Here is a 15,129-nt window from a genome sequence, read left to right as displayed (position 1 = left end):
AGAACTGACTCACTGGAAAAACCCTGATGCTGGGAAAGATTGAAGGTGGGAGAAGGGGATGACAGAGGATGAGATGATTGGATGGCATCACTGACTCGATGGACTTGAGTATGAGTGAACTCCGGGAGTTGGTGATGGACAGGGAGGCCTGATGTGCTGCAGTCCATGGGGTCACAAAGAGTTGGACAGGACTAAGAGACTGGACTGAGAGAATGAACTGAACTGAACTGAAACAAAAGTATCCATCTAACTGCCTATAAAATTAACTACCAATTGTGTAAAAGCAAGCAACAGTCTCTAACTCTGAAATCCAGAGCCAACTAAAGGCACAAGCTTTTCAGACTGGGCTTAAACCATGGCCAGTATTTAAGAACAATATTTGCAGATATATGAAAGCAGAACAGATTTCAGAATACTATATATCTGTTGAGGAAATTTTAAATAATAAATAATAAAGTTTTAAAATAAAGTTTCTCAACTTAGATAAACTATGTGACCATTAGAAAACTATTCAGAAATTAAAAAAATAAGACTTTCTTAATTTTCAAATTCCAGCTAATATAGTTCACACAAATTTTCAAACTTTCATGGTATAAATTATTACTCACTCTTTTTATGGGGGTAAAAAGTATAATTTCAAGGGTGATGGGAGATTTATGTATGTATTTAAAACACATACTGGCTCCTCTTTCTGATTCTCATGATTAACCAACAACTATTTCAGATACTACAAATTGTCAACTATATTTCAGAAGGCAGTCTCTTGAAGTGATGAGACAAAATATTTTCTTTGCTAGACACTCCAAAAATAAAAGGAAAACCAAGATGTAAGATGATCAAACTTGAACTAAGCTTTGACTACTTAAAGAGAACCAAGGGTTCAGAAAGAAATAATGCAGAAAATGAAACCAAGAGTAGTTTTTGAGAAACCAGGATATTTTAGACATTTCCTTAAGACAGAACCATGTACAACATGTCAAACTATGAGGATGCAATTTAAATAAACCTTGAAGTGCTGGTAAAATGCCTGCTCTGTGTGTGTGTGTGTGTGTGTGTGTGTGTGTGTGTGCACGCACACGTGCATGTGCACACTCAGTTGTGTCTGACTCTTTGTGACTCCAGGGACTACAGTCCACCAAGCACCTCTGTCCATGGAATTTTCCAGGCAAGAATACTGGAGTGGGTTGCCATTGCCTCCTCCAGGGGATCTTCCCCATCCAGGGATCAAACCTGCATCGCTGCAGTCTTCTGCATTGGCAGGCAGGTTCTTTTCACCTAGCACCTCCTGTTAAGCCCATGCCCATATCAGGCATACTTAAAAAAATAGAACAAAATACCTCATCACTTAGCTGTCATTGAAAATGGCATTGGCAGGTAGATTCTTTACCATTGCACCAACTGGGAAGCCCCAAAATGTCTGAAGGTGAAGTGAAAGTCGCTCAGTCATGTCTGACTCTTTTGCAATCCCATGGACTGTAGTCCATGGAATTCTCCAGGCCAGAATACAGGAGTGGGTAGCCCTTCCCTTCTCCAGGGGATCCGGATCTTCCTGACCCAGGAATTGAACTGGGGTCTCCTGCACTGCTGGCGGATTCTTTACCAGCTGAGCTACCAAAAGCCCAGAAGTCAATCACAAATGCCCTAAGAAAATCTGAAATAGAAACAAAACATCCTGCATTAAACTTTCCTCTCATCTGCTAACAAGAATCAATCGACGGTCTGGGTCAGCATTTCACATGTTACATTTCTGAGATGACTAAGCAACCAGCAAAGGGGATTACATTTTAAGGTTTCTTAAAAAGCATAAACAATTTAACAATGGCAATAAACCCTGAGGATATTTTAAGCAAAGTCTTTTTCAACTTAAGCTAAAATATTTTTCTCTTCATTGGCTATTTATGAAGGCAATAAATACAACTAAGGACACACACACAAGAAATACTCCCAAGAAGCTGAATACTTCCCATCTGTATTCTTTTACAGCACCACCCAGAAAATTCACAAAGATACAAATTTGACCTTTGTCCAGGCTCAGGAAAGTGAAGTGAAATATTCAAATGGCAAATACAGACAAGGAAAGGAATTTCTTGGGAACTGGGTGGGTCTGCTTCCTACCTTGTTTATTTAAGAAAGTCTTCCCTATTCATTATCTTTGTCCAGGATATCTGGAATGGCCCTGTTGACTACTCAGTCCCAAGTTCCAGGGACTTGCACTGTTTTAAGGTAGCTCTACCTTAAGGTAGCTTTTGCTTCTACTGTTTAAGCCATCTAGTCACATGGTCACCCTCTGAGAATTCCCTCCTCGCATACTTCACTGAACAAGTATGCAGTGATTCCAAAATTACAGTTTTGTCACAAATGTACTCTCTTGAAACTGGAGCCTTTCACAATTCCTCACACCAACAGAAATACACAAGCTGCCTTCCTATTCAATCATCTTATCAATTAGCCAAGAACCTGCCCTGCATAAAACAACTACAGGGTTTTAAAATTTAGTTCACTTTTATTGGATTGAAATTTTCTGGATTCCATGGTGCAAGAGGATTTAACACCTGGACACAAAACATTAAAAACAACCCTGAGAAAACCCTGGTAAAACACAAAGTTAATCATAATGGCCTCAATTAGATTTTCAGTGCCTGTCAAGTTAGTAGCATATAGTGGCATTGGCTTCAAGCCCTTGAACTTAAAAAGTACAATTCCTTAAGAGAGTAGAAATAATAGAAATTCAATTTTTTTCTTAAAGGGCCAATTTTGATCCTAGTTCACACTAACGTAAAAGGCAAGTATTAGCAGTAAAATGGCAAAAAAAAGAAGCAAACTGCAAAAAGCCAAATTATAATGAAATTTTCATTTTGACGGTCGCTCAATTTCACTCCAATACACAATGTCGTCTCTCTAAATTTCACTATCTGGATCAAAGAAAATCATTTCTAAGCACCTTCAACTGAAAATGTCCCAATCAATCAGAGGACTGATGAAATAGTTCAAGAACAGGCATTGTTTTCCCCTGGGTCAACTGAATGTCTGAAATAAAGAGTTGCAAATGAAGTTACTGACAGCATTTCATATCCTTTTCACAATAAAATGTTTTAGAAAGACTGAAAGAGTAAATCTTGTTTAAAAAGCTTAATTTTTTTTTTGTAGACTTGTAGTTGGGTGTCATTCACAACTTTTTTAAACATAAGAGAAGCTAGCTGTCAAGCGTCAAACGTAATTGTTACTACAGTATAAAACTTCCAGAGTCTTCATTTAGAAAATTTGTCAAGTATTTAGTAAACACTAGATGTAAGGCACTGCAGTGAGTTATGAAACAAATGACAGGAAATAGTTTGTGATCAAGTTTAACGTTAACTTCTCTGCCCCACTATTTTATTTTTAATATCTAACCACCAAAGCACATCCTTGTTCCCGGTTATGGTTTTACACCAAAGTGAATAAACAGTTCTTTCCTCCAGATACCTAAGTTTACATTTGGGTCAGAGAACTTTCCTGATAATACCACATAAAATATCACATTCATGGCAGATTTCCACCTAGCATTCACCGATGATATCCTTGCCCAACTTAATGTTTTCCAAGTTTTCTACTACTTTTTATTCTTACATTGCTATTTATTCTGTCTACCCCTCATTATACTGTAAACTCCCATGAGGGGAAGGACCTCAAAAATATTGGTTAAATAAAGGAGTGAATTTTCCTTTTCTGGCTGTGCTCATAAAAACCTAAGTTTCTATGTATGAAAATACACTAGTAACTTCTCTATAAAATCTGATTTTAAGTTGCTCATTCATCTAATATGTATCAGAATAAATTAGATAGATTATGATACTATCTATTCCTAGAATGGTTAGTCTACATATTTGCAAGTTTCTGTGGAAGTTTCTTAAAAACTCATCACTTACATCTTCAAATGACACGCTGCAATGACAAAACTATTTGTCTAAAAAAATAACAAGAAATTAAGAGCTTCAGCATGAGAAATATTAGCTCTCAAATACAGCTCTTCCATAAGTTTTTATGTTAGTCACTTTAGAGTTAAGCAAAGATTTCAAAAAGTTTGTATCAGTTTTAAAGGCTCAATCTCCAAAGTAGATAAGGATTTTTTTTGAAAGATGAAAAAAATCAATATGTTTACTACAGCAGTTATCTATCTTTATCATGTGTGCCTATTAATTCCATTACAAAACAAAACAATAATTGTGCTTTTGAAGAGCCGTCCATTGATAAGAACAAACACAAAAAGTCCTTTTTTGGACTAACCAAACCTCAACCAGGAGTACTATTTTCTTCATTTTGGACTAAAGTAAAGACTACGTTGTCCTGTTAATTTCATTGTAATCCAGTCATATGCAGACAGGAGAAACAACAAATGAGTTACTGGTCACTTGTGGGTAAAAGGTCAGGCCTAAAGTAGACAAATGCATCTCAAGGGTAACCTCTTGTCTGGATTTCCATAAAATGTCACTCTGGGGTCAAAATATATCAATCTTTTAAGCTTTGAAATTTAACAAATCAGCAACAACACATTTTCTTCACTTCATGCAAATAACTTTTCCTGATAGAGTATAGATTTTTCTTTTTTTTTTTTTTTAGATTTCTTATTCTTATAAGCATCCTTCCCAAGAATACTGGAGTAGGTTGCCATGCCCTTCTCAAGGGGATTTTCCCAACTTAGGAATCAAACCAGGGTCTCATGCATTGCAGGCGGATTCTTTACCAGCTGAGCTACCAGGGAAGCAAGGATAAAAAGTAATTTACCGGTCTTGATCACCAAGGATACCTTAAACATTCTTTAGTGAGGATACAATGTAGATTTCTATGGAAGCAAAATGAAAACATAGGAACATACTATTAGCTTCTCCATGAAAGAGACTCAAGCAAAGAACAATGTCGTATCAATAAAATAAATCACTAAAAAATTTTTTTTCTTGCTCAAATTTCTCAGCTAAATGCCATCTCAACTAGGGAGGAAAAAATAAATCGAGAGAGAAACACCACCTGGAAACGAGAAGATACAAACACCGGGGTTCATCACTAATAAGACCTTAAGAATTCTACGATTCACTCATCTATAAAACAGGCTTGTTGTTCTTTTCCCTTTTCTGAAAAGTTCATCTTGCTTATTCTCTCCCCCTGCTCACAGACTCTGCTTATGTGGTTGTGGTACTTTCATTCCTCTTGAGAAGCATGTTTATTTCAAACATAGCTACAATAACTGCATAGTCCTACTTGAACCCACTTTTTTGATACAGCAGGGCAGTGATAAAAGAAATACATGAATTGTAGTGACAAGAAAAAAAAAACATATAAACTCATTTGGACTTCACTTATTGATTCTTCAATACGTTGATCGTACCCTAACCACAGTATCACCAATTTGTGGTATCCTTAAATATCTTCAGCCTAATTTTGAAACTGGGATTGCAAACCTTTCATTTTATAATGAGCAGAGTGTGCTGATTTAAAAAGTATGCTTTTAATTATGCAGTAGGTCACTACTAAGTTTTATAGTAGATCACTATATAATTTATCATCATCTAGCTATTAATATCAGGAGAAGGCGATGGCACCCCACTCCAGTACTCTTGCCTGGGAAATCCCATAGACAGGGAAGCCTGGTAGGCTGCAGTCCATGGGGTTGCTAAGAGTCGGACACGACTGGAGCGACTTCACTTTCACTTTCCCGTTCATGCACTGGAGAAGGAAATGGCAACCCACTCCAGTGTTCTTGCCTGGAGGATCCCAGGGAAGGGGGAGCCTGGTGGGCTGCCGTCTATGGGGTCGCACAGAGTCGGACACGACTGAAGCGACTTAGCAGCAGCAGCTATTAAGATGGGCTTCCCTGGTGGCTCAGAAAGTAAAGAATCTGCCTGCAATGCAGGACACCCAGGTTTGACTCCTGGGTCGGGAAGATCCCCTGGAGAAGGGAATGTCTACCCACTTCACTCTTCTTGCCAGGAGAATTTCATGGACCAAGGAGCCTTGTGGGCTACAGTCCATGAGAGGTCACAAAAAGTCAGACAAGACCGAGTGACAAAGAGAGAGAGATATTAACATAATTCATTTTATTTTGAAAGTTGGTTTCTTCCAGAAGTGTTGCCATCTCAGGCAGTCTTGCTTTTAGGTTTCCTTGTCCTTTGGTGAAAATTATTTAAAGCTTCCAGTCTAGGTAGGACCAAAATTCTTTTGCTGGCATCTGGTATCTTCCTTGGCCAAACTGGTTTATTCATTTTCTAGAGAAGGTTATGCTGAGAATTAAACCAAGTTATTCAAAGCTCTCTGCATACAGCAGACAGTTAACTAATAGCTGAGTTAATAATCAAGCCAGAATATAAACTTGCTCAATTTTAGACATGTGTAGCTAGCTGCCAGGGAGCACACATTTAAAGTAGGTCTTACTCATTTGTGTAACAACTGCTTGTGTTTTTTACATATTTCTGTACTGTTCAAGTTTTTCTATAAGCATGAATTGTTTTAGGGCTTTTCAAAAAAGCCAACTAAAACACAAAATAAATATGAATATTTAATAAATTTGTATATGTTTTAATTTTATTTGTGATACAAATTTTATCTCCAATGTCTTTTTTAAAATTTAAATCAAATTAATTCATTCTTCTCATGAACAAATTGCCAAGTTCCTATACAGTCTTAACTGGTTGGTAAGTGCATTGGTCAGTAGGTGAAACATCATATAAATTTTTTTTTAACTTTCAACAATGTATAGGATTAAATGTATTTATTTTACATCATCAACATCATAAACAATAATTGTAACTAACGTGCTTATAAGATGCCATCATGTTATATATTAACTCTTTAACTCTATACATTAACACTTTCACTGTTTCAAGCATTTTATGTACATATTAACTCAATCTTCAACAACGGTAAGTATTATCCCCATTTTGCAGAGGAACAAACTGAAGTATGAGTTAGCTCACAGTCAATAGCTTGACCAATGTGGAATGCTGCCTTCCTAGGAAACATGAAAAATTCCATGACTAGGTTTCTGACCTGACATCCTACTGGTTATCAAAATCAAGGTTATAAATGTAGGAACGATTACACTACTTTCCATAGAGCTGGCTTTTAAAAGCCTCTCATTTTGCTCATTTCAACCACTATCTTCTTCCATAAAATACTATAATCCTAGAAATGCTCAAGCTAAATCTGTATTTCATGTTTCGTCCAAATGTAGCCACACAAAATAAGTCTAAGTAAAATAGCCTCTTAGTTCCCATCTCAGCTAAGAATATATACATGAAACTGAATCCTCTGTACCCCATTCTAACTATTCAGCATCCCTTTTTCATAGATCTATTAGTTCATAAACATATCTAGGCTGGTTTTTTTTTTTGTTCTAATGAATTACTTTATTCCTAGAGCAGTCCATTCGAATCCAGTTTATAGTACATGTCTACTTCTAAAAAGGTAACAGTAAGCATATCTATTCACCTTTAACCTGAAGAGGAAAATTCATGAGATCTTTTTTCAAAGGAAAACATCAGTGTCTTCACCAAAATGGTTGTTTCTTAAAGGGACCACATTAAACTGAAGAAAGTTACATAACATTTCCCCCTTCATCCTGGTTTTCATTTCCAAATTCAGTTTGAGGGTTCAGGTACTATTAGCTTTCCTTTTACTAATGAATACAAGGAAAATGAAGAAATATACATTTTTCTGGCTTAAGCTTGCTACTCCTTCAGGAGGGCGGGGGGTCTATTCATTCCATCACTTTGGCCTCCTCCGCCTGCCAGCCTGTCTTCCTCCAGCCACTGAAGAGGGTGTATCTGGATATGAACCATTAAGCCACAGGGTGCCAGCGTCCCCAAGGATTTGCAGAAGCTGGTGTGAGTATCAATTCCCACCCTATCCATATGGAAGAATGTATAGAGGAATACTTCCACAAGTATGTGAGGTCCTACTATGAAAAGAAAACCATTTCATAGTCAATTGGAACATGAAGGTAGAAGAGCACCAGGAAAAGAATCAAAAAACAAAAGAAACATTTTATTTTCCCCATGCTCCTTGCTGCTGCCCAGTGAATCAGTGTTTTCATCGGGTACCCACTTCTTCAGTCAAGGTTCTAATGAAGATGCTGCATCAGAGCTCTTGGCCCCTCAATCCTTATTCGGAATTCGCTATTCCTCTCCCGGGCCTCCCTCGTGGCTCAGGAGTAAAGAATCTGCCTGTCAAGGCAGGAGACCTGGGTTCGATCCCTGGGTCAGGAAGAGCCCAGGGAGAAGGAGATGGCAACCCACTGCAGTACTCTTGCCTGGGAAATCCTCCGGACAGAGGAGCCTGGTGTGCTACAGTCCATGGGGTGGCAAAGAGTCAGACATAATTTAGCGTCTGAGCAGGCACTCCTCTCCAGCGTGTATCCTACACCTTTGCCATCCGTCTCACCATCTGTCACAGTTCATGAGCACACATGTAGGATGATTTGTTTATCCTCTGTCTTGCCCACTAGACTGGAAGCTTCCTGAAGCAAGTGATGGTTTTTGTTCACCAGGCTATCTTCAGAGGTACAGACCAGAGCTTGGCCCCAGGAGACTCAACTTAAAATGGCCCTAATGAATAAATAGGGACACAAGGAAAATTAAATCCCACACTGGCTCTGCCCACATCCTCGGGGCATGTGCTCTCGAGACAGGTATGTAAACAGATACTATAAATGCAAAGATTTAAACTCCCTTCCCCAAACCTAAGATACAAATCTGGCTGGAAAGGAATCATTAGGAAATTCTCAAGGATTATCTCATCCCATGGTTCCTTTATTCCTTATATACAGATGTTTATACTGTTAATACTTTTACTCAGTATACCACTTAATCAGTACTTTCCTCTTGGTACTTAACATTTTCTGTTTTCTTTTATAATCATGTGCCTGTCTTATTTACTCTGCAAACTTCCTGGGAACACGAGAATACAGTATGCAAGTCAAAGTAAACCTTACATCCTAGAGCTTTATTTATAAAGTACATGTATAAGGTTTATCTTTGCATTTGTAACTGATACAACTAGGCAGAGTTTAGAGAACTATAGTAATCAAAGATACTTTCTAAGTCTCTTAAAGTAATACATATCCCCACCTAGATCAAATGTGCAGAAAGAGACTAGAGATTTCTACTGAATTTTACCATATTCTTCAATGGTAGTTTAAGAGCCACAGGAAAGGTATGTAATAGCTCTGCTTATTTCAAGAATGACTGACACCTTCAGCTTCATACAAATATCTGCACAGAAGTCTCTAGTACACCATAAACATAAAACACCATAAACATAAAATAGAGGCCCTCTAGCAAAAGGGAGAAAGCCTTTTTTCATGACGATTACCTCTACATTTTTCTTTTTTTCTTTTCCATATGGTTTATTACAAGGTATTGAACATAATTCCCTGTGCTACACTGTAGGACCTGTTACTTATCCATCCCATATATAAGAGGTTGCATCTGCCAGTCCCAAACTCCCAATCCAATCCCTGCCTTCCCCTTACCCCTTTGCAATCACGTCTGTTCTTTATGTGGAGTCTGTCCTGTTTTCCTTCAGACCAATGGACCACATCCTTTCTTTTCAATCATTCCTAATCTAACCTTGTGATCTATTTAGTTGTATGTTTCTCTTTATTTCCCCAGTCAGAACCAGGGATCATTATTCTGTCTGGAGTACTTCTCTGCAGTACTAATGGCCTGCCAAGTGCCCATCAGGTACCTCTGCTCAACAGGGTGACAAGACAGCCGCTTGGGTGCCCTATGGTTATCATGGCTTCCCACTGGTCAGCCAGAAACGGTGACTCCTTATAGCTCACCATCAAATCTGAGCTTCACAATTGTGACCCCAGGCATCCACCATTAGGGCTGTTTTGACCAGTGTGAGTAGGTATCTATAATCTCTGAATTAGCACCGCAATCAAAGCAGATACTTGTGAATTAGGTTAAACCCCACAATACTGGAAAATAAAATTTAAGAGGAAGCCAGTTTAAATAAATGTCAGGGCCTTTTTAACTCATACCCTGTCACTGTACCAGGGAAAATCATCAGCTCCGGTAATGATGCTTTTCCCAGAGGCCGAGCCCACCCCCCCATCCCGTGATCATTGCCCTTATTCATTTCTTGTCTCAAGTCATCTGCAGCAGACCTATTTTCTAAGCCCTACAAAAGACAGTCAAGTCATAATTAACATCTTTTCAGTGGACAGTGACTTAGCTCCAGAAATCCCCTCAAACCTCAGCAGAGTGAACTGCCTACCTTAATGCTTTGCAAAATGAATTAACATGCATCTCACCTCCACCCTTTGAAGGAGGTGACAGTAACCAGTGAAAATGTCCAAAAAGATGGAAGAGCAAAAACTGCAATCAAACAGGCTGAAAAAGAAATCTGAATCATATTTGCCTCTTTCACACACAAAAATATACTGCTCAAAAAACTTAAACATCTACTTTTTGACAAAAGCTTATAAAGGCTTTTAATTACTTAATTTGTGTCTTTCAACGTGTAATAAGACAATGAGAAAACAAATAATTGTAGGAGTAAATTTTAAGTACTGGAAAAAGCCTAGCTCCCTTAATTAAATGCATTTTTTAAAACAGAATAACCAAATTCTTCAACTCTTAAAACAATCTGCCTTAAGGAGCCCCGAGGTGATTCTTGAGCCACTTTAGAGCCACTCGTAGGTAAAAGAAGAGGAAAAAGTTCAATGACCTTGTAAATTAGGGACTAAAACGCTGTCCGGGTGTGAGAGTCAGTACAGTCTCAGTGGAATTACAGGAAAACATCTGTTCAGAAATTGTTTTTTTGGGAAAATTACCATGAGGAAGGGGAAAAGTTGGAGGTAAAAACGGGGAGGTGAGGTGACGAATGGTAAAATACCGAATGGGAACCCAAACGATGCAAAATTACGACCTTTTTTGCCCCAGCTGTCAAGCAAACAACTTCTAAGCATCTTCAGATAAAAAGGAAAACAGTGATTTGGCACAGGCGTCAGCTGAATGTTGGGAGAGTTGGATGAATGGGGCAGACTTGTTATATACACCTAGTGGTGGGTGGATTTCCCAGGCTGCAGCCTCCACAGCTTTTCTTTGCTGCACTGCAGAGGCGCCATCTTCTCCGTCTTAATCTTCGCTCAATTTCCAGCCTTTTATCTGCACCCTAAAAAAAAAAAATGACCCCGAGGACCCTCCCCAGCAGCCCGCGCCCCCCGGGGGGAACTAAATCACAGTGCCCGGCGCTGCCAGGGAAGTGGCCGCGCCTCGATCCGACAAACGCCTCCTTTGATGCACAGGAGGGGAGAACTCGTGCAGCCCCGCCACCCGCCCCTGCCCTTTCCAGACGCACGCCGCACTCTCCGCGTATTTTTCCCCCAAGGACTTTGCAACCGAGAAAAGAATGAGCCAGCCTCGGAGGTGATGGGGGGAAGGAGGAGAAGATGAGGGGTTCCGAGACGCGGCCAGCGCGTCCCTCAGCAGCGCCCCAGCCCCCTCCGGGACTGACTCGCAGCGCGGGGAAGGGAGTCAGGCGGGACGCTCGGTGGCGCACAGACCACCGCGCCCCGGGGCTGGCGAGGGCGGAGTGTCGCGGCTTTTGTTCCCGGGGACCTTCTCCCTCTCCGGGTGAATCCGAGGGTGCGCGCGAATACCCTGGATGTCTAGGCTTGGGGAAGGTGCGAGGTGGTTGTGGGTCTCCGACCCCTCCCATCTCTCGCAACTTAACACAAAAGGGAGACGCCGAGAGGCACAAAGTTTGCCCGCAGAGGGTGGTGCGCGACCCTCCTTGGGGTCACCCTAGGGAGCCTCCGCGAAGAGGAAGGAGGAAGAGGTCTGGCGAGGAAGGGGTGGTGGGGATGCGAAAGGAAGTGAAACAGGGCGGAAAAGGCCAAGGGAAGCGAAGGGGTGGGGTGGGGGTGCCCAGCTTCCCCGAGCCGTCCCGACTCCTGCTCCCCGGGGCCCGAGAGAAAAGAAAGGGCAGCTATTAAGAGCTGGGGACAGAACACAGGGACTCTTGCGTTTTTGGTTTTCCCCACGTGTTCTCTCGCCCCCCACCGCTCCATCTTCCATCTGGATATCTCTTGCCTGCCCCGGCCCCCGGCCCCGAGGAAAGGAGTGAATCAGGATCTGACCCTAAGAGAGCCTCCTCCTCGACTCGCGCCCCCCAAGACTGGCGCGGACCCCGGGGCCCGACGCCTAGCCGGATCCCTCTGCGCCGGCCGGAGCGCGCGTCTCCGGGGCAGGGCTGGGCCGGAGGCAGAGATGCGCAGGGCGCCCGCAAGCGGGGGCGTAGGGCGCAGAGCCGAGAGAAGGGCCCCTCGATCGTTCCCCCCACCCCCTCCAACCGCCCCGCTTCTCTGGATGAAAGAGGGAGCAGGTCCCCTCCATCCTCCACCCACCTCCACCGTCACCCCATTCCGAGGCGCGGCACTCACCTCCAGCGCCCGAGCCGTCCAGGCGGCCAGCAGGACCAGTGCCAAGGCGGGCAGCATCGCGACCCTGCGCGGGGCACCGAGCGAGCTGCCGTGCGAGGAGGATCCGCCGCGCCCTTGCTCTGTCTGTGTCGCCGCCGCCGCCGCCGCCTCCGGTGGCCCCGCGCTCTGCTGCTCCGGGTGCTCGCTCTCCTACCGCTGCCGAGGAAACTGACGGAGCGGCGGCGCGGCGGCGGGGCTCGGAGCCCGGCGAGTCAGCTGATCCGGCCCACCCCGCTCGGCACCCGAGAGAGACCCCTAGCGGAGCCGCCGGGGAGCTGCGCCCGCTCGGCCGGGAGGGGCCCGCGCCCCACGAGGCGCCCACAGGTGCGGCTCCCCCGGCTTCCCCGCGCGCGCCTTCCCCGGCCGCCGACCGCCCGGGCCCCGGAGCAGTAGGAGGGAGAAAGATGGGGTCGGCAGAGGGATGGTGCAGGGGCAGGGAAAGGGGAGTCCTAGAACGTCTGGGTTCCAGAAAAGTCGAGGGCGCTCTCCGCTCCTAGCCGCCAGCTTGACTCATCGGACTCCGCAGGCCTCTCGGGGGTGTAGTATAAAGGACTGCTGCTGGGTGCGTTTTAATCCGCATTTCGGATTTTTTTTTTTTTTTTTTTTTCCTCTGTCTCGGTTTGGAGAGGTCGGGGAGGCGTTTCTGGAAGAGAACGAGACAAGCTTAAAGGAAATAGGATTTCTTTGCAATATTGCAAAGAAATAGGAGAGCAAAAGCCTCCCCCCTCCTCTGCCCCGCCCCAGTCAAAAGCAGCCACGAGGAACCTGGAATTTCTATCTTTAGACCAAACCGAAGGAGAAAGGCGCCGGACCTGGAGAAGAAGCGGCGACCTATTTAGTTCTCCTTGAGAGATTTTGTTTAAAAAAAAAAAAAAAATTTGTTTTGGTTTGAGAAAGGGAAGACCATATGGGTGGTGGTGTTTTTTAATCAGGCAGGGATGTAATATCTGAGATGCGGGTGAAGTGAAAGTTAAGAGGGGAAGGGTCTGGAAAGATGACTTCCGTTCGACCCCAATAGCTCAAACTCTGTCCTTGTTCTTGCTTGTGTCTGTCCTAAATCACAGAAATGAACCTTCTGGGAAGCCACTTTCTCCTCGATTAAACACAAACCATCCAGTGTCGGGTTAGTGTCCAATGAACCTAGGATGGGCTGCTGCTGCTGCTAAGTCGCTTCAGTCAGTGTCCGACTCTGTGCGACCCCATAGACGGCAGCCCACCAGGCTCCCCCGTCCCTGGGATTCTCCAGGAAGAACACTGGAGTGGGTTGCCATTTCCTTCTCCAATGCATGAAAGTGAAAAGTGAAAGTGAAGTTGCTCAGTCGTGTCTGACTCTTGGCAACCCCATGGACTGCGGCCCACCAGGCTCCTCCACCCATGGGATTTTCCAGGCAAGAGTACTGGAGGGGGGTGCCATTGCCTTCTCCACTGCCCAAATGTATCCCCTGCTCTTGACCTAAAGGGGCCTCAGTCACCAAGGCAGCGTCCCCAGCCGGCCTAGAGGGAAGGGAAAGAAGCCAGGGAGTCAGAGGTGGGATCTTAGCTCAGCCAGAGGTTGCCTGCTTCCTTCCGGAGGACTCTTGTTTCTCTGCCAGCTGCTTTAGACATAGTCTTCTGTCTTCAGCCCCCTAGGTATCCAAGCCTGACTCGTGGATTACTTTTTCCCATGAATGACCTTTGAACGTCCTCCACAAATAATGACAAATAATGTGTTGCCTCGAATTGTTTGTTTACCTCTGTTGTTATTGTTGAGTTGTGCAGACACTTCCACTCTTTGCGCCCCCATGGACTGTAACCCACCAGGCTCCTCTGGCAGTGGGATTTCCCAGGCAAGACTACTGGAATGGGTTGCCATTTCCTTCTCCAGGGGATCTTCCCAACCCAGGGATTGAACCCGTGAATTATTTACCACTGAGCCACCAGGGAAGTCCATTTGTTGACAAGCTTTATGTCATTTCCTTTCCATGGAAGCCCATAAGGCCCTTACTGTTATTCTTCCCATTTATAAATTAGGACTCTGAAGACCTCCTCCCAAATCTGACAGCAAGTAAGTGACAAGTAGTTGGGACTACAGGGGAAAAAAAGCCCCAGTCACAGCAAAAACCCAGTTTCTTCCAGACATGTTGACCCACCACTACAGTTCTGTCTATCCTAGGTTTATAGAAGCAACTGAGGGCAGTTCAGTTCAGTTCAGTTGCTCAGTCATGTCCGACTCTTTGCAACCCCATGAATTGCAGCACGCCAGGCCTCCCAGTCCATCACCAACTCCGGAGTTCACTCAGACTCACATCCATCGAGTCATCTGCATGCAGATAGGAGTATAACTTAAAGATGGGGATGAAGCCAGGCCAGCTACACAATTTACAGGGTCCAGCACAAAACTAAACAGTGGGACCCTTTGTTCCCAAATTAAGAATTTTAAGATGGTAACAGCAGAACGTTAACCACGCGTGGTGCCCTGAGCACGAGACCCAACAGACTACACGTCCCTGGAGCTAGTCCTGGCAGGGAGGAAGCGTTTTTTTAAGAGTTAAGGGACTTTTATTGAGCACAAAACTCAAACATAGAGAGGTGAGGTTATAATCTCTGAAAATACAAGTTCTTTGGTGTGGCATATGCCCTTCCCACTGTTGAGACGCACCTCACTCACCCATCCCTGAAAAAGACCTTCC

General features: G+C 43.5%; 1 protein-coding gene across 6 annotated transcripts in view; it reads right to left on the bottom strand.

Annotated features, from left to right (window-relative positions):
- Positions 1–12,646, bottom strand: part of APP (amyloid beta precursor protein) — a 307,623-nt gene extending 294,977 nt beyond the window's left edge. For 3 of the 6 annotated variants that reach the window (XM_055567759.1, XM_055567760.1, XM_055567761.1), the window contains exon 1: positions 12,422–12,645. In XM_055567759.1, the coding sequence (XP_055423734.1) occupies positions 12,422–12,478 (57 nt within the window). In that variant the 5' untranslated portion in view covers positions 12,479–12,645. Of the gene's footprint in view, positions 1–12,421 lie in introns of all 6 variants that reach the window. The other 3 variants (XM_055567762.1, XM_055567763.1, XM_055567757.1) reach the window with 2 other exon arrangements.
- Between the last annotated feature and the right edge of the window lie 2,483 nt (positions 12,647–15,129).

Source organism: Bubalus kerabau, chromosome 2 (genome assembly GCF_029407905.1).
Source record: "Bubalus kerabau isolate K-KA32 ecotype Philippines breed swamp buffalo chromosome 2, PCC_UOA_SB_1v2, whole genome shotgun sequence".
Taxonomy (NCBI): domain Eukaryota; kingdom Metazoa; phylum Chordata; class Mammalia; order Artiodactyla; family Bovidae; genus Bubalus; species Bubalus kerabau.
Note: the sequence above shows the minus strand (reverse complement) of the source record. Positions and strands in the feature narration are given on the sequence as shown.